The sequence below is a fragment of the Acanthopagrus latus genome, chromosome 11 (genome assembly GCF_904848185.1).
Source record: "Acanthopagrus latus isolate v.2019 chromosome 11, fAcaLat1.1, whole genome shotgun sequence".
Lineage (NCBI taxonomy): Eukaryota > Metazoa > Chordata > Actinopteri > Spariformes > Sparidae > Acanthopagrus > Acanthopagrus latus.
Window position 1 is genome coordinate 20,759,071 of NC_051049.1, and position 20,155 is coordinate 20,779,225.

The 20,155-nt window shown below is 42.5% G+C and overlaps 1 protein-coding gene across 1 annotated transcript in view; it reads left to right on the forward strand.

Moving 5' to 3' along the window:
- hmcn1 (hemicentin 1) overlaps positions 1-20,155 on the forward strand; it is an 88,723-nt gene that overhangs the window by 17,185 nt on the left and 51,383 nt on the right. Inside the window, exons 3-12 of the mRNA XM_037114013.1 lie at positions 3,873-3,943; positions 5,462-5,620; positions 5,708-5,830; positions 6,974-7,145; positions 8,144-8,250; positions 12,562-12,682; positions 12,811-13,074; positions 13,178-13,322; positions 13,597-13,718; positions 17,384-17,653. Coding sequence (XP_036969908.1) covers positions 3,873-3,943; positions 5,462-5,620; positions 5,708-5,830; positions 6,974-7,145; positions 8,144-8,250; positions 12,562-12,682; positions 12,811-13,074; positions 13,178-13,322; positions 13,597-13,718; positions 17,384-17,653 — 1,554 coding nt within the window. The remainder of the gene's footprint in view (positions 1-3,872; positions 3,944-5,461; positions 5,621-5,707; positions 5,831-6,973; positions 7,146-8,143; positions 8,251-12,561; positions 12,683-12,810; positions 13,075-13,177; positions 13,323-13,596; positions 13,719-17,383; positions 17,654-20,155) is intronic.

The window sequence follows — 20,155 nt, forward strand, 5'->3', positions numbered from 1 at the left end:
TGGCAGACGAATGGGGAGGATTCTGGTCAAACATCATCTGTGTTTAAAAAAAAACAAAAAAAAAACAAAAAAAAAAACAGTTCACTTACAATGCTGTGCATTGCCGACCCAGAGCATCGGTATTTGACACTCGGGGAATGAGGGCTCAACAATGGCCTTTCCCTCCAGTCTCTTCCCCTCTCCTCGCTGAGCATTCATTAATTGAAGTACATTTCCCCTCCAGTCAGCAGACTCTAAGCTCCAAGCTCTCCTCCCGCTGCCAAATGGCTCTGGATCAGAGCAGAGTTGAGTATTACTGCGGGTGTTTATTCCTCCAGAAACCCAGACTCTGCCCTCCTCCAGAGCTCGCCAGCTCTCAAGGCTTAGCGGTGGCTCTGTCTCGCTGCTCCGTTAGATCCAAACCACGCAACTCTCCGCAAAGCCCCGTGACACGGACAACTTTTCCGCTCAAGCTGAACATTTTCTGCTTGTGTATTTGCTTTGCACTGGCTTTGTATATATGTCACATTAAAAAAAAAACTTGCTTTATGTTTGGTGTAAACACAAGGAAATGCCTGGGGCGTTATGATTATTAAATTCCAAGTGAAGTTTATTGTTCCAGTTCACTGGGGACAATAAAGTTTATTGTTAAGCTGTCAAATAGCCTGCATCATGCAGCAAAAGTGTTTGATAACCACATATGAGGGGTTTCACTGCAAAAAATGTGTGTATCTTGGCCAGTATATCAGATGTTTTACTCCCTTGTATAAATATATAAAACTGCACATCTGTCAGGCTCTACCATAAAGGCTTCTTAGTACAAGGGAACATTGGTTTGAGTCGCCAGACCTGCAGGGAGAACATTGAAAACGAAGCAGTAATGATTTCCCTTCTCTTAACCACAATGCCTGAGGTGCTCTTGGGGAAGACACTTAACCCCCAACAGTTCTGGTGGACTGCAAGAGCTTGGAAGCTCCCAGGCATGAATAGTACTCATGCTCTGGTTTCTACATGTGGATAAATGCACATTTAGAGAGAGAATAACAATGAACAGCAGTGTTCTCTTTATCTTGAGATGTCAAAGATCGACACAGAGTTTGACGGGCTTTATGTCATCTCATACTGTTTGGAGGTCATGACTATTAGCTTTGGTTTTCCACAGTGCTGGTGCAAAGAGGGTGACTGTGGTTAGGGGCACCATAGCCAAAATGGTCAAAAGAATACTACAACAGCCATGGGAACTTCTCCCACAAGGAAAGAGATGTCAGTTTTTCCATCTCTGAAAACTTTGGCTGGGGATCCATGTTCCGTTCATAGCAGCCAGACACATTTCCATGTTAGTTTTAAAAAGTGTCTCTGATCGCTGCGAATGTTCCTGCCCTCCACCATGAGAATTTACACGGATGCCAAAATCTGGATAATTTGGAAAAAAGGCTTTTGACTTCTTTGTGTATGTTATTGTAGAAAATGAATGTGCTTGTGGAGTGTTTCTCCAGAGGAAATGTAAAGTGATGCTGGTTGAAATGACTAGAGAGAAAGTGCTTCTGATGCCTCCTTGAACAAAGTAATGTCAAATTCAAAAACCTTAAATGTGTTTACTTTAAAAAAACCAAACAGCTGAGACAGAGGAATAGAAAGTTCTCAGTGATAAGTGTGTTTAATGAGGCTCAGCACTCAGACTGTAAAACGCTTCAAACTGTGTCCTGTTTCAAAAGTCAGGGATCCTTTGAAATTACCTCTCTTCAACAAGGGAAACCTTGTTTTCCAATCTGCTTGCATGTGCAGAGCGGTGTGTGTGTATGAGTGTGTGTGTGTACCTGAGTGTGTGTGCAGCCCCTCATCAGGCTCATTCCTCAGCACAGCTGCAGTGGCTGAAGTCACACAGTTTTACTCAAGAAGGGGCTTAGCAGCTCATTAACGGATAGAACAAAGTAAGCCGAGAAACAGCGGCGACTACCCACACTGGCAGAGGTACAGAGCGCAGGCCGTGTTGTCACAAAGCGGCGTCAGTCCTTTCTTTAATGGCACTATAAAAGACAAGATGGATGTCACAATGATGATGTTTCCCTACTGTTCTCATAATCTCATGACAGCACTGGAGCGATTACACTGGACACATAGCAAGAAAAGATATTTGCCAGTGACGAGATCAAGATCTGCGCTTTGATCTTTAATGTCATATCTGTAAAGTACTGGTAACTCTGTGTCAGAGCTCCATATCAGTAAGAAGTATTTTAATCAAAGGGGCTTTTTGTGAAAAAAAAAAAAAAAATTGAGTCAATATCAATCATCAATAACTGACACTTTGGGAAGGCGACAAACCCATCCTAGTTTTCAGTAAATTGGGAAACCCAGTGCATCATTATTTGAGCAATTGGAAATAAGAATAAAAAATCAACTTACGAAAAGGACCTTTAATGAACGTGGGTGCTGATACATGAAAATTAAAGTAATGTATTGATTTCTGTAAATAAAAGCAAAATGTCACAGGCATCAAGCATAACACACAACAAACTAGATACATAGGTCACTTGACAGAAAATAGATCTGCAGCTATTTTGTCAGTCAATGAGTCTTGTTAGTCATCTTTCTGAAATAATAAAAAAGATTCCCTGTTTCAGGTTTCTCACATGTGAGAATTGGAGGTTTTTCCATGTCTCACTGTAGAAAGCTGAATATTAAGATTGGACTCACTGGTTGGACACATCAAATCATTGGAACATGTCAAATTGGACTTGGTATTTTGGCTGATTAAACGATAGTTAAATCTTCCAACTAAGCCGAATGTGTATTTTGTTATTTTCTCGCTATATGAATATACTTGGCCTGATGGATCTGTGTGGTTAGGTAAGACAAACAAATACATGGCAGATGGCACTCAGTAGGGCACACACTTCCACAGAGGCCTAACAGTACCCTGTAATTCAACCAAGCCTAGTCCAATATCACGTAAAACATATTTACATTTTCTAGATCTAGATTTTTTGTTGGATCTGCTTCATATCAGCTAAATATTCTGTTTTTCAAGATCCGTGCAAAAACCTTTTGAAATTAACAAAAATGTTTAAAAACCACCCTACCTCACAATGTTAAAAAAAGTGAGAAAACGTTCCTGGATCTGTCCCTTTAAACGGCTCTACATCAGTTAGTGGACTGGGCTGAGACCTGTCCTCCATCCAAGTTTAGTGGAAATTGTTTTCGTAGTTGCAGACATACTATAAAACTCTATCCAGCTGAAGGTCTGTCATATGTCATATTTAGTGTGTATTCTATTCTATTCTATTCTATTCAGTTATTTACAAAGATCATCGTGTTGCTCACAAATGAGAGCATGTGTAATCCCAGTGGAACAACAGTGCCCGTCATGCTCGACTGCTTTCAGAAAAACTTGGTAAACTTAAATGCATCCGATCATGCATGAACTGACATCGCATAATTTTTTTTTTCCTTGCTCCTCTTCATTTTTCTACCCATTGACAGTATGGACATACTATCATTTTCCCCCGTTTCTGCTCCAGATGTACAAGTAGAAATGTATCTATCTGGTCTCAAAAGTCTTCCACAGCTCTCCTCTCTTATGACCTTCAGATCTTTGTCATCATTATGTCCGATCTGCCTTCTTCCTTGTCATTTCTTTTATATGTTTATCAATGTGTCTTTTGAATTGTCATCACATTTCCTTCTTTCCTTCTACCCCTTAAATATATCACCCTTCCTGAAGTTTTTCCTCACTGCAGTCCATATTGTGACATTTTTCTCTGGATGTCCATACACATCTGCCAAAACCAATATTTGGCTGAAGAGAAACAAAAATGCTCTCAGTTATTTATCTGACGCTCCGGTCTGTGGCCCTATTAATCACAGAGCCTCTTTCTGCTGTTGTTTTCTTGCAGAGATCGGACCTGTAACAATCACAACGGACCCCAAGAAGTTCCAGTATGAGCTGAGAGAGCTGTACGTTCAGGTGAGTTCAGACGGAGAGATCACATTCATCAATCCAAGGAATCAGCAGCAGTAGCACAAGGTCATCTGGCCTTGATAAGAGCAGCAGACAGTGACGTCTGGGCTGGAACGTTCGTTAGCTTTTTAAAACCATGACCGATCAATCAGTCCACGTTGAATGATGAAAGAAATTTGTGACTTTAAACTTTTTACTTTTTTTTTCATTCATATAATGTAGCGAGGGGCCCTAAAGCTCCAAGGCACTGGTCTAATGTTGACCTTGCTTTAAAAAAAACCCCAAAACAAAACGTCTTCAGACCATATGTATATTTGCCTTCCTGCACCATTACAAACAAAAACATACAATGGCTAGAATGCTAAACAGACTTCTGCCAAGTTCGAGTATTTGTGTAATCACTTGGACAGAGAAAAGAAGTCGTGCATGAATCCTGTTTTGTAATACTTGAGGAAAAACAGGAAACTTGCAAAACTTGTACTCTTCATGTCAAAGAATGACAGAGGGACGGACACAGAGACGAGTCGTACTCAGAGGTCTGTCCTTTGAAGAAAGAGACTTGGCCACTGTCAGTGCATCCTTGGCGTGGGCTGCTCCTAATCTGGAGTGCGAGCGTGTTGTGTGTAGCATGGAAGAGATCCAGTTTCCTCTGACTTGCTGCTTCATTCCTGCGTCTGTTTTTCCTCCCCTCACCTCTTCACCTGCACAACCCCTGAAGAGCTTTTGGCCGGAGTGGATGGAAAGATACTCTTTGGAATTGACATTTTCTTGAAATTGAAATTCTTCTGACATTAGGGCTATTGTGTGTACGGGTGAAGATGTTAGGCAACAAAAGTGCCCCCCCCCCTTGGCCTGAAATCATGGGTCACTCCAATCCAGATGTTACTAATCTTGATGGTTGATGCATCATGGGTAACCACTGAACCCCTCAGACACACAGAAATATGTCTGCTGGGCTGCTCCAGAGAACATGTGTCTTTGACCCTACCAACAAGACAGAAACAGAGTTAGTGGACAGTCAGTTGATGACAAAGATGGATCAAACTGATTATTTTTGAAAGTGGTGTAGAAATACAGCAAACAATGCGCATCATTTCCTCTCTGTTTGAATGTAATTTGAATCTTATTCCTCTACGTGTTGAACATTTCTTATTTGTTTATCTACGTTGGCTTTTTTGCAGGTTAGGTTTAAGCAAGGTCAAATTATATTCAACAAAAAATAGAGAATTCAGCAATAAACAACAGCCAAAACAACAAAGATAGTTTTTTTATTGTATCTGTCCAGAGGAAACCAGTTCTGCTTACGACTGCAGACACCACAGAGCTGTAGCAGTTCTGTTCATAAAAACAGATGATCATGAGCTTCTTAAAGAGAGATGTTATGGCAGGGATGTTGTATTAGATTGCATTAGACTGTGCAGGTGTACAACGTTTTTGACTGACAAATCAAAGAAATGGCTCACAAACTCAGACAAACATATTTACACTCATACCTTTTGCTGACGATACCCCTCTGTTCCTCAGGGTGGAGGGGACTGTCCCGAGATGAGCATTGGTGCCATCAAGATTGCCTTGGAGATTTCCTTGCCAGGGTCCTTCATTTACGTTTTTACAGACGCCCGTTCCAAAGATTACAAGCTGACCCACGAAGTCCTGCAGCTCATCCAGCAGAAACAGTCACAGGTTTGGATATTGTAGTTACAAATCATTCAGTGTATAAGGTTTATATGTAAAGAGATCAGATCTTTGAATGTGCGCATATGTGTGTAGGTGGTGTTTGTGCTGACAGGGGACTGTGATGATAGGACTCACATTGGCTACAAGGCTTACGAAGAGATCGCCTCCACCAGCTCCGGGCAGGTCTTCCATCTAGACAAGAAACAGGTCAACGAGGTACGTGCATGTGCTGAACTCTCTCTTTGCTTCTTTGCGAGTACAAATGTTCAAGTTTCAGAGTCAGGATAAAAACTTTATTGTTTCGAAAGATGTTCTTTGGTCACAGTGCTGAAATCATTTCAGCTTTGCCTCGATTGTACCTCGAAGCTGTGTAAATTAAATGTCAGTAGAAGGTTTTACAGCCTCTCTCGTGTCTTTTGCTGTGCCCACATTCTAGTCTGGACTCCAGATCAAATGTGCAGGAAACATTTAATTGATTGATGCATACCTCAGCTCTTTTGAACCTTTCCAAGAAGCGTAAATCATCAGTCTTGGACTGGGCAGTGAGTCAAAGTCTGAATAGTATTGCTGTTTTATTACTGTAAGATAAGAGTCCGTGCTGAGGGAGCAAGAAATTCTGGATTTTTAACACTCTTTGTTCTTTTATCCACTCATCAGTAAGAACTGTTTCAATATTAATATTTATGTAATCATCTTCTCTTTCTCTCTTGCTTTGTCTTTCTGTTAAATTTGCTCATGAGCTCATTTTCACTGAAAATATTTGCACGATTACGTCCACCATCCCTTTTATAGTGCCACAAGGGCAGATTCAGAGGGAGCAGCAAAGTAAATTAGAAATTAAGCATAGTTTTGAGGAACACAAGTATCAAATATCCCGAACATGGTTTGTTTTGTTTTTGCAGTGCTTATACCACAGAAACAAATTCACACTGACAGTGAATCTAGAAGATGTACTGTTTCATTACAATTCAGTTGATTCATTTCTTTTTTTCTCCGTGCACCCAGATTTGTCCTGGGGCTTTTTTGAAAAGAATGTACTTTATATTATTACTCTCACATCTTAAATGCCTGCTCCTTTCCAAAGTCTGGGTTAAGTCGTGTCTGGGTCTCACACAGTAGCCGTGAGTTCTCCGTAGGGACACGGGGGAACAGGGGGGCAGCACATGAGGGAGCATGACTTCCTGATGAAAGCTTTGCACATGTTGAGGGGTTGACCTCGTATGCAGCTGAGTGGGTAAATGTGCGCGTGCGTGCGTGCGTGCGCGCATATTTGTTACCTTATCGAGCTTGTATACCATCATTTTCCACACTATAAATGATAAACAATGCATTTTTCATATTTTCTTTCCTCTCCTGTAGGTTCTGAAATGGGTGGAGGAGGCGGTGCAGTCATCCAAGGTCCACCTGCTGTCCACAGATCACTTCAGCGGGGTCAGCAACACCTGGCAGATGCCTTTTGACCCCAGCCTCAAGGAAGTCACTGTGGCCCTCAGCGGCCCAGCACCCAACATTGAGATAATAAACCCACAGGGTAAGAGAAGTGTTACCGTACATTTAAAGGATTATCTGTAGGATTTTTTTAGTCATTCTTTAAAATGTGGCATAATTATGGATGGTGGTGGAAGTAGAAAAAAATGAATAAATAAAAAATTGAGTGCACAAACATAACTTGAAAATACTTGAAAATTGAAAACTGAAAATTTCACTGTAAGAAACAATTCTCGTTTCGGGGTCACTTATGTTGCTTGGACATATAATGGTTTGAACAATGACAATGAGCATTGAGACACTTACAGTGCAGGTGCAGTGGATTTTAAAAAGCAGGCAATCCTTTAAGTAGCTTCACACTGAGTAAAATCTTCAGGTTTTGGTTGCACACTCTCTACATCAACAAACAGATGAAGAGGAGGAAATTTGACTTATTTGGGAAATTAAGCTCTCTGCAAACACAGTCGTTTCACTTTTTATGTTGCAACACCACTGTGGTTAAGATCTGGTCAGGTTTAGGCACAAAAACTCCTTGGTTAAGGTTACAAAAAAGTTTGGGTTTAAATATCAAGCTTTGTTGCCAGAGGAATGGCTGCAAGATGTAACAGTGTCTTGCTAAAAAAATACCAGTGATCTCAAACCGCCGTCTGGTGAACCATCTAGAGAAAATCATCTTATATAGATGTAATCTGAAATATGTCACCTCACCTCATGTTGTAAAAATGCTGACATCATACACAGGTACCGTAGACATTTAATGTGTCTGTGATTTGCCAACATTTTATTCCAGCAACTGGGTTGTAACCAGGGAATCTAGCTGTGGAAGAGTACAGCACACAGACCAGGAACAGTTAAAGCAATTGCACCAAAAACAAACCTATTTTTTTTCTCTTTGATCATCCTGGATTGGACAATAATCTGCATCTTTATAATTTAACATCTCACATCAATATAACTAAGATGTGTTGAGCACTTTTATTTGCACCAGTAAAGCTGCAGAGAAGATGAATAATTGGGTCTGTGTTCGCGGCTGGCCTTTAGGGAAGCTGGTGGGGAAGAGTGATGGCCTGACGGAGCTCCTGCACATTCCCAACTCTGCCAAAGTTGTCAACATCAAGGACCCACAGCCTGGGATGTGGTCTATCAAGGTAAACAATTCATTCTTTACCTGAGAATGTGTGTAAATTACTTCTCCCAACAGTTCCCAGAGCTGAGCGCTCTTTCATAAAGACTTACTGCAAATGGTTCAGTGGTGTAAGCTTGGAACGAGGTTACAACTCACACACCGGGAGGGAGCTGTGCCCTCGAGGAAGGTTCTTAAGTTGAATTACTGCAGTAATATATCAGCGTGTTGAGATACAGTGATATGTAATCAATTTAGCATGCGTGACGTCTGGTGAAAGCATCTCCGAGCAAACAAAAACATGATCACAAAGACACACTTGAGCGCTGAGATGATTTTTAAGACAGGCCTGGTAGATGGAGATAAAGCATGTTCAAGGCCGTGCTGTCAACACAGACTGCTACATTTTTGTCCGGGGGTACCTTTGCTGTTGTGTGAGTTGAATCTGTTTCCACCCTGCTGTCGAGGTAATGCAAAAAAGGTCACCCGTTTGACTGCCCGCCCTGTCAGTGCCAGATGTTGGAAAATGACAAGCATTTTTACCTGAGTGATTTGTTGAAGGGGCCTCGATGGCCCCTGTGTTCTCTGTGCACTCCTGCTGGGGCGCTCTCCCTCATCTCTGCATAGCTGTGTTATGTGTTAGATTTAGAGTGGAAGAGATCAGATGAAAAACTGTCAGCCCTGTGTTAACTCTCAAAAGCCCTTTTTGAAGATTGACAAAGATGGAAAAAGACTGCAGCAACGAAGACCCTTCCTCATGCTGACACTGAACCAAAAAAAAAACAGATGCAGAAGAAGCGTGATGATCATGATGTAAAACGCAGTAGTGTTGACTTGCAGTGTGACAGTTTCCAAGAGCTCCTGGACCTTGTTGTCTCCCCACCTATGTTTTTGTTTGTTGTTCTTCCTCTTCTTTAAGATAGTCGCTAACCACTGCTAGCGGCTTTTTCAAACTCCGAGTGGTGGCTCGAACAAGTAACCTGTCGTCAAAAAGTCACATCCCTGTCCTGTCCTGTTCTGTCCTGTCGGCTCGCCCAGCTCAATCTTGATACACAGATTACAGCATACAACAACAGTCTGTTTTTCTTCTCCTTCTCTATTCTTCTCATGGCTTTTAATGCCCCTCTAATCCCCCACGGGTCATTACAGGAGAACCACCGTATTTAAAGTTTATAATTGCGTGCATTCGTTTGTCAAGATAGAGAGAGCTGTCTCAAAAAAAGGTAACACGGATGTCGAGCGTGCGTTCAGCCGGCATTGCATTTTTGTTTTTGAACTTGAGGAGGTGGATTTACTGTATGAGATGAAACAAGGCTTTTCCAGCTGTGTCTCCACTTAACCCACAGGTTAATCTCATGCTGTGGTCTGACACTAAACACCAGCGGACTGTATGGAGCCTTTTCTCTGTTCGCACAGGAAAACCTGGCAGCAGATCGACATTTCTAACTGTTGCATTGCTGGCCTTATTTTCCCCTCCTGTGTAATGGAGACTGAAAACACTCCCTGATACGTTTTCTTACCTCTGGAAGACCTTGTGCAACTTTTGATCGATTGTTTAGATTTGATTTTTTGGCTTCGTAACACTCAGTATTCTCCACTGGGGTTACTTAAATGAAACTTTGGGATTTAAAGACGCTCATAATTCTGCATCACTGCGTGTTCTGTTTAACATCCGTTTAAACACCCTAACAGAAGGTTTCGATCGAGGGCTTTCCTTTCTTTGCGAGTTAATATGTTGATGGACAGCGCTCAGATAAGTGATGAGGGAAATCTAACAGACAAAAGAGTGATCGCATCCTCCGGTCTCATCTCTGTCCTACGTTGCTTCTTCTCTTCACGAGTCTCTTGTGCATCTTCATCCAAACACATTAACTCCTCTAATGCTCTCCTGCAGAGACGCACAGGAGTATCTTTCTGTTTTCTCTCTTTAGAGAGAGAACAGAGTTTGTTTTTTACCATTTCTCCTCTTGGACGCTGCCTTTTCCTTCGTCTGTCCCCCACACCGCTGTAACGGCCCTGCGGACTAAAAATATCTCCCTCTTATCTGTAGATGTTGTTTCCCAGGACATCTTACGAAATGCGGATGAATGCTTTCGGGGGATTTCAGTGTTCTGCCACGCTGGGTTTCAGTATGGCTAATGGCCTGTGACACCCCAGTGTCAGGACCATAGCCTGCAGGCTATATAGTTTGTGTGCGAAAAAGGAATTTGATCCCTTTTAATCTGACTTTAATTGGATGTTGCTGTGGAGTGTAGATAGTGGGCTCACATGGATGGATACGTACAAAACAAAGACAATTCAGAGTGCTTTGCATAACACAATGAAGACTTTCAATACAATGTTATATAGAGTAATCCTTAAGGAACCTCAGATTATTTAGATTTGTGTATTTTGGAAAAAAATGTTGAACAAATCTTATGTTCACATCATGTTAATGTGCAAAACAAACCATGGGTGTTTTAAACATTTATATAATTTGGTCTTTAATGTAAAAATCTGTATCAGTTGTCTCACTTCAGAGTGTGGGTATCTCCAAGACTTGTGCTGGTCAATCCGTCCGGGTGGGTGTAAAATTGGGAAATGAGCTGTTTTAATGACAGGGACTGTTCTTGTCTTTGGTAAGAGCATGACCTTTTAAGGACCCCTCCCCTAATTATGGCCTCATTTACAACCAACTAATGACCCGGGATAGCTCCGTGGTGGCCATTAGGGCAGGTTTGATGACCACAACTTGTATTGTTTTGCGTGATGGCAGGCATTAGCATTTAAGGCTGTGCAGGATTCCCTTTGTCCTGGAGTTACCTCATTGTTTGAGCCATTTAACCTCCAGTTTCTTTGTATCCGTCTGCCTACATGCACTGCACCATCCTGTCTGGTAGTGTTCTTGCTCCAGCGAATTCAAGTTTGTATCAGGTCGAACTGTAAAATGCTGCAAATCCGCACATTATCTTTCATTTCAGGCAATTGCAAATGACAGTTTAGGTTTGCAAGCCTCACTCTGCATTATGAGTAAGTGTCTGTGACACCTTAGGTGAGGAGTTTCCACCTCTCACCAACCTATATTTCATTGTAATTACTCTGTCTGTGTCTCTCTCAAAGCTTCAAAAGACCTCCACATGATGAGGAGCACATGAGCCATTAGCCACTCTTTGATTACAGAGGCCGTGTTTCTGTAATTAAAGTGTGAATGTCAGACTGAATGGGTCATCTCTGAATTGTGGATGTTTTATAAGCTCGGGTGTGAGGCATTTGACAGTCAGCTTTGACTTGCTTCAGAGCGGCTTGTCTGGACCTGCAGGGATGGTTGGCATACAAAAGGCTGTTACACAACGGTCCCAGTGTGTCTGTGTCTGTCATTTAGACCACTCAGTGTTGCCTTTGAAAAATCTGTTTTGTTTTCTTGAGTTGTATAAAACTACTTTGACCAAATCAGTCTGGTAGAAACATGGAATACCACAGATTAGGCTTGGGAAGGTATTAACATTGTGTCACGATGACCCTGTCCAACATAACCGCCATTCACAATCTTATTCCCTTAATCATAAAATCATTATCATTGAAATATTCTTAAAACTCTTGAAAATGCACTTAAACATACTGGAATCTCATTAAAGCATGTTATGCACGATTTGGCCACCTGTTGAATTTGTATTCCAAACAAACAGGGGGCAGCATTTCACCAGAGTAGCCTCTGCTAACTGCTGCTAACCGTAGCTGCTGTGATTGCTAGCTAGCTCACTTGATCGTGCAGCTAGCAGTCGTTTTAGCTAACTCTGCCCGAACTGGTGGCTTGGAGCACCACAGGAGTGCTTGTGTAGTTTGTTATTGGACTTTCACATCTTTAGGTACAAAGTGGCCAGCTGGTTAGCATGATAACTTCGGTAGATATCACTGCAAAACAATACGCAGATGTCTTTGACATAATGTCAAAACTGCTATTCCATCACACTTTGCTGATAATGTTAGTTAAGCTCCATATCCGCCATGTCAGCAATAACGCGACAATATTTACAACATGTTACCCAAGGAACAGCCACATGAAGTCATTTGTCCAAACAGCATAGCTGTCCAGTTGGCTTCATTCCTCTGTTGGTTTGTTCGTTGATGCAGATCTGCTCGTCAGTGGTTGTGGTTTGGGAACTGAAGAGGACACTCAATACCTACCTAATCTCTATGATTCGCCTGATGCTATTGTGAAAAAAAAATGGCCTAATCCTGACTTTATGAGGATATAGCTAGAAAAACAGATGTACTAGCCAGGGGTTCTGAGTCACATTATCAGACACACAACTAGTGACCTGGACATTTGTCTAAATGTCTCCTTTCTCTGACACAGACCTCTAGTGAAGGAAGACACTCAGTTCGTATCTCAGGTCTCAGCACCATCGACTTCCGAGCTGGGTTTTCCAGGAAGCCCACCATGGACTTCAAAAAGACCTCCAGTCGGCCAGTTCAAGGTCAGCGCGGTCAACCTTACAAAAAAACTCCACAGCTGTTGTCTGTTATCACTGTCACCTGTTATATTCACTTAGATCTTTTCAGCTTTACAGCAAAGTGTACAGTATATATTATACCCACTTTCCAGGTATTCCCACCCACATCCTCCTGAACACCACCGGGCTTTTACCCCCAGCTCGGGCTGACAGGCTTGAGCTCGTGTCAGTCACGGGCGTAGTGATCAAAACTTTGCCGATCCGCTTCTACCCTGGGCGGCAGCCGTACAGCCTCTGGAACATCACTGAGTTCATTCCACCCAACGAGGCCTTCTTCCTCAGGGTGACAGGGTATGACCTGGACGGTTTCCTGTTCCAGAGAGTGTCCAGCGTTTCATTCTCCAGCATCATACCCGGTCAGTGATGAAGGATGCCATCCATGTTTAGATTTAGTCATTTGATTGGTTAACTGACTGAGTGATTAACTTTGTTTGCTCATTTCCTGTGCATCTCTTTCAGATGCCCCTAAGGTGCTGATGCCAGCTAAAACTCCTGGATACTACCTCCAGAGGGGGGCTGTAAGATGCCAGGCTGACAGCTTGATCCCGTTCACTCTGCGTTTTAGCAGGGAGGGGAGGCGACTTGGGGTGGACCAACTCTTCAGGTGAGCTGGGCCGAGGAGATGATGTGTGTCAGTTCACAGACAGTCTTTAAAGTCAGTTTTATTTATAAACCTACTGTCATAAGTTACATATTATGCTTTAAGGGGTTTAGGGGAAAATGCCAATCCTCCCATTCATTTTGAGTTTGGGTTGTCCGTTAAGGCTAAAACCCACTGGATTTTCACCAGGGATGAGCTAGTAGCAGAATGAATGGATTCATCTTTATTCTCAACACTTGTTGGTAGATGTAGTGAATGTTCATCTTGTTGATTCTAGTGAGTCTGCCAATGCATCGTGGGAAATACCCCAGGTAACTCTGAAGGACGAGGGCTACTATGAGTGTATTGCTATCAGCAGTGCTGGGACTGGAAGAGCTCGCACCTTCCTGGATGTGTCAGGTAAGAACACACAGAGACTCATTTAACATGTACAGAGTGATGACAGGCAACTTATTTGACATATTTGATTTGTTATGGAATTATTCATTTTGTCGTGGTCATGTCATTTTAGTTTCACCTTATGTGTGTTCTGGTTATTTCCTAGGTTTTTTTTTTTTTGTTTTTCTCTCCTGTTTTCTTGTTTCGCTCCCCACCAGCCTAATTTTCCCACCACACCTGTCTTGTACCTGTTTAATTAGCTCAGCCCTGTCACCTGTGTGCCTTCCTCCACCTGCACCTCATCCCCTCGTTAATGCAGTTTGTATTTAAATCCAGTCTTTTGTTCGCAGTCCGTGTTAAGTCCTCTGCTGAGTTTCAGCGGTCCTGTTGTTGCTCAGTATCCCTGAGCCTGTCTTTGTGTTTCCCTGATTGTTTCTTTATGTTTGCTTGTCTGTTGTGTTGCGGTGACAGAGAACGAAACCATTGCACTCTCTGCCTGCTGTCTTGTTGCATTTGGGTCCAACTTCTCTGCTTCAGCTTGACACATTTAAATTCATGATTCCAACGGAACGCACAAATGCAAAGGTCTTAAACTGTTGTGTACTATAATTTCAATCGTGAGCAGTGATGAATATATGATTAACCATATTCTTGATAAAAATTAGCTGAAGAAGAAAAAGTTTATTAATCCCTCTCGGGGCAAAAAAATTTCTTTATTCTGTTGTTAATTTTAGTTAACACACAAGGGTCAGCATATCTGAACGACTCACTACATAGACAACAGTGTTGACTTTTGTCAATGGACTGTAAAGCTGCAGTTTATCTCATGGTGAGCTACCCTCCATCACGATGTGCAGTGAGCCAGGACTGTCACACAGGAATGCTCAGGGGCTGGCAAGCATTATAAATGTCAACAAGTGTAATTGGTCTGTGATGGATCGACTTGAAGGGCAGTGGGCAGTTTGTTGTCCAACTGAAATTAAATTGCCTTTCTGTCTGGTAGAGCATACATCGGACCTGCTCACTACCGATCAGATCTTGCATAATAGCTAACGTCAGTGTTCTAGCCGAGCCGATGCTCACACTGAGCCAGACACTAACCTGCGACAAGAGCCCTACACTCTGAGCAACAGCTACAGTGGCCTTTCTGCTAAGGTCTCCTCTTATCAAACTTATAAACATAAGCACAAGACTTGTCCGGAAGCTTGCTGATATGGCCAGTGACCTGTAGGGTACAGCGCAATTTTGTTTCCTGTCTCTCATTCCCTACGGTGCCAAACTGGCACCCGCCAGCTCGACACCTGCTGTCAGTCAAACACCTCCAGCCTGATGTTTTTTTTTAAATACTTAAAACGTAAAAAACAGAATCCAGACTGAAAGTGACTTAAATGTCCTGTACCATGTTTCGAAAATTACACTTAAGACCCAAAATACCTCGAGTGAAATGGTGCAGCAAGTTTATGTCATGCTTAGTAGATTTACACACAGGCTCACACACATACACTTACAGCACTTACGGCCATACAGTAAGGTTGGAACCTAAGCACTAGTTGGTGTCGGCAAAGGTTCAAGACCTCTTGCTGCGGCTCCCTTGCAGAGAACTTGCACGACGTTAGAATTAATGCAGTTTTATGGAAAATTTGAGCCTAGCATGACGTTGTTATCCATGCCTCACAGCAATCATGTCATGGGGTTTATAGAATTTTTTTTTTTTTTTGTGCCCAGTTTGTAAAGCAGTGGCCTGAATAGACGATGTAAGATGAGAATGCATGTAAAGTTGTAAATAAGTTCCAGGCCGTGCACCAAGACAAAACAGGACGGTGATTGTTGTGTGTGAGTCAAGTGCACAGTTTCATGACAACATCTGAGCTTAAAGGGACATTTTAGCCCAAAATCAAAAAAACACATATTCCTCCTCTCACCTTTCGTCCTTTTTTTTCCCCATCTAGATTGCTCTACTGTGAGTTAGTGAGGTTTGCTTTGACTTCGGCCGCAAGGATGTCTGCCTTTTCTCGAATATAATGGAACTAGATGGTGCTTGGCTGATGGGGCTAAAAACGGCAAAAAAAAAAAAAACATTTGAAAAACTCAACAGCAATTACTCAAGATAATCCACAGACTTTGTTTTAAGCAGTGTGCCATGTAGGAGCTATTTGCTTTCTCATGATCTACACCCACCAACCGTGTCGCCATGCAGAAGATGTCCGTTTACATCTTGTCCTGGGAGAAAGGCAAACTTACTGAGCTGGCTAAGCTAGCTAACATCACAACTCAACAGAGGAGGACGCCATTAAATGTGTGCATCCCGTACAGTCAAAAGCTCAAGCTTTGAAATACTTACACGTTGACATAAGAGATAATAAATGTGTAACAATTTATAATCTGATTTACGATGTAGCAGTAAATTACTGGGGTGATGATTTTGCGATCATCGTGATCATCAAAGCTTTGAGCACAGATAAACCAGTGGGATCATTTGATGAGTTATACCTTTGGTCTCTCCTCTGGCCAAAGCAAAAAAAAATATTCTCTGCCTGTAAAATACTCAGGAGTGCCTTTATTTTTCAGTCTGGGCCCTTTCCATTATGAGACACCAGACCTGACAGCACCTGAGCCCCAGTGCACTCAGTAAAAGTCTCCCTGTCCAAATTTTGCTTTCCAAAAAACTTCCTGCTTTGGTGAAATCCACTGGAGCCTCATCAACTTGATGAATGGCAAGCAGAGAGGAAGAAGGTGGAGTGTGGAGAAAAAGAGAGTGAGAGGTCGTTGAAAGACATTTTATGAAACAGAAAAAGGAGAGAGAGGGAGCCAGGCAGGGATCTGTGCAATGTTAAGTGTAAACTCCTTATTGAAACTTCGCCCATTGTGTTCATAGTGCAAAAGTGCAGAGATGACTTAGTTCGTCCAGCTTCTGCCCCTTATGACGTCTCTGAAATAGTAGTTGAATTAATTGTCCTCACCCACAAACCAGCCTTTCTTACATATCCACTGAACAGGATGGCATTTCACACTTTACACACAGAAACACACATCAGCTCCACATTTATGTCATCCTAATCCCAATGAGCTGTACTGAAATCCCCAGCATCCTCCTTCTATCAGAGCCAAAGCCTCTGCTGCCTCTCCTCTCTTTCTCTCTCTTTGTCCCTCCCTTCCCCTTTTTACTGTTCAGCTCGGGCTCAAGCCTGACAGAATTGATTGACAGCACACGAGGCTCGAGGGACGAGTGTTTTTGGCTCTGTGATGAGAGTAAAGACAGTAATAGCAAGAGAGAGAAATATGATTAACATGATTTCTAATAGGGTGTGTTAATCAGAAATGCATTAGATGAAGGTTAGACAGACATCAATAAGGGCTGAGGCAGATGGTGGAAGTTCACCCTGGATGACAGCTACAGAGACATCTTGTCCTTTAACCACGAGTAAAAATCATGGATCCTACATTTTCCATAATGCAAATATAATACAGGATTTCTGTAGTCTCCAGGTCAACTTTGTGACCTTGTCACGATTTTTTTTCATAATCCAGAGGACTTTATTCATTGACTGAAAGTAGGATGGCACGATTTCTATAGACGTCAACACTGGTTGGAAAAAACTACCCTCTTGCTCTAAACAGGAATTAGCTTTTATTATGATGTAAAGTTCCTGGCAGCTGCCAACAACATTATGGTCTTGTTCCTGCAGAGCCGCCTCCAGCCATCACAGTCGAGGGTAATGTTACTGTGTCTCCTGGCTCCCATGCTGTCCTCACCTGCCACGTTGTCAGCACGGTCAACTTCAACCTCACCTGGCTGAGAGGAGGCCACGATGCCCGTCTGGACCCAGGGGTGCACGTCCTGACCAACCTCTCGCTTCAGATGTCCTTTGTGACCCCGGATCATTCTGGCTGGTACGAGTGCATCGCTATAAACGAAGGAGGGGTGACGGCAGAGCGAATCTACCTCACCGTGCAAGGTGAGGAGCGTGTGTGGTACCTGCATCCATTTTTATGATTCAGTGGTGTAAAAATCAGAAATTTGTGATAGATTTACGTTGGAAACAAGCTACTGAAACACGCGTCCGCTTCCAACTGGGCTGATCTTTAATCGTGTTTGTCTTCTGTATGTGTGAATGCTTCTTCTGTGTGATTTACACCGCGGAGGAACAAGACTCTTGGCAAACACAGACTCCTTCCCAAATACATGAGCCCCTCTTCCCTCCCCAGCTCCCTATAATTCACTGTAATGCTTTACGGGACGTGTGAAAATTATTTATGCCTGACTCTCAGGCAGCGCTAAAGTAGAGTTTTCCACCTCTGCACAGCTGTCACAGTGCTGTTCCTAACACTTTACTGACACAGAATCAGGAACACTTTGTTGTGCAGATGGAAGAGAGTATTGCTGGCTATCCGGCCAGCACCGCAGAGCATCGGGCTGGGCCTGGCCAGGAAATGGCGATGTAATAGAGTCACTAAAACCTGTCATTAGCAGTTGATTTCAGCCAGAACCCATTGAGGGAAAAAAAAACCCAGGAGCTACAGAGCATTGAAAGAAAGCAAGTGAGAGCAGCAAATTATGTTTTTATGTTTATGTCCAAATGAACCATCAGTCCCAGATGAAGTTAATTCAAAGACCTTATGCTGCTGGAATTCCTCCTTGTCTGTGTCCCGCCAGATCTTTATGGTATGAAGCCAAACATGTCATGCATTCTGTTTAAAAAATGTTTAAAAAGTAATCGTTTCACCTCACCTTAAAGGATAAGTTTACCCAGAAAACGAAAGTGTTGTTATTATCTTCTCACTCCATGCAGATCTCTTCACATCATTTGTCATCTGTAGTCAACAAAACATTTCCGGAGCTTCACAGCAAATCAGCGTTGCAGCATTCTCCTAAATAACAGAAGCAGATAGGGACTTGTTTCAAAACAGAAATTGAAAAGATGATATATACACCCTATTTTAAGCCAAAATCGCAGAGTAGCTGCCAAGTGAAAATCGTTGGAGGATAACCCGTCTGATGTGGCTGCACAAGCTTGACCATGAGCAGAGGGTGTAAATAACTTCTGTTTGGGATGTTGCCGAGACTCTTTCTATATTATGCTGGATGAGCTGTATTGTCTCTGCAAGGTGAGTGCAGTGACACAGATTGAAAAGTTGCAGATGTCACACCAGAGCTGCAGACACCTTTGAAGGGGAACTCTGTCATTTGGCTCATCTCACTGAGTGATACATTACGTTGGCCCAAAGAAGTTTTCCCTAGTTTGACTGGATATTTTTCTCTTTAATGTCACCTCACATCTTTCCTTTTCATTCTTTTCTTCACCTAGTTTCTTACTGCCACTTCTTTTCTTTTTTTTTCTTGCCTCATCTCTTTCTCTCTTAAACAGCTGTTAGCAAGCCCTGGGGGTTACCTAATTACCCCCTGGTCAGTCCCCTTCTACTTATAAGTCCCACTTTGAAGTGAGTCACACTTGCTGACATTTTACAACATTTGGACCGAACACAGTGGAACTGAATGCATGTCCACTCTAAGACCACTACAATTTCCCTGCTTTGGTCACATGAATCAATGTCCTCAAACATCAGTATAACAGATGCTATGTATCCATATTCCAACATCAGTCAAATATCTTTTCTTCTGATTGTTCAGTAGTCGGAGGACAGAAACAGATAAATATTTAATTGACAACAACAACATTGTCACACAGTTTGTTAGGGAGAAAAAGGGAAGAGAAAGGAGGCTGAACCAGCGCTAACTTAACAATCTTCACCATTATGTTGGATGGGATACACAGCTTTGTTGTTTGCCAAACAAAGTAAATTAATAGGTCGAGATATGTAGCTGTTTTCCTGCTGTTTCAGCGTGCAAGGGAATCTTTAAAAACAACCGGTAAACTCCGCTGCGGATTGTTGAAGAGATGAAGTATGATCTGGATAGAGACAGAGGAGAGGGGAAGTCAAGATCGGAGGATTGTGTGGGTGGGAGTGGATTCAGATGAGTGAGGGAGGAAGAAAGAGGGACAGACGGAACAGGTGATGAAGGGAGTGCTAAAGACAGGCTTCTTCCTGCGGCTGCTGCTGAGTCAGGGTAGAAGAATGTGTGTTCCCTCTCAGGAGCCTCCTTGTTCCTGAACTCAGTGGTGTCCTTACCCCGCTGAGGGCAGGGTGACCTCGATGTGAGGAGAGAGCCTCTAAACACAGAGAGGGGCACGACAGTTGTTCTGACACCATTACCTTTGTCCTTATCTGGGTCATACCATCATCATAGCATAGCCTCAGGCGCCTCTAAGATTAAGATAATGGCAAGTTGAGGTATTTCAATTTGTTTCAAGTCAAGGTTGTGATATATCAAAAGTGTTGCCTGTAGCGTTTGGTAAATGTGCAGTATATCTTTCAAAAGTGGAATCACTGATGATTGAAGTTGAGGCATAAGTACAAAACTCTATACATTCCTTCACACCTACTGTATTCATGTGTGT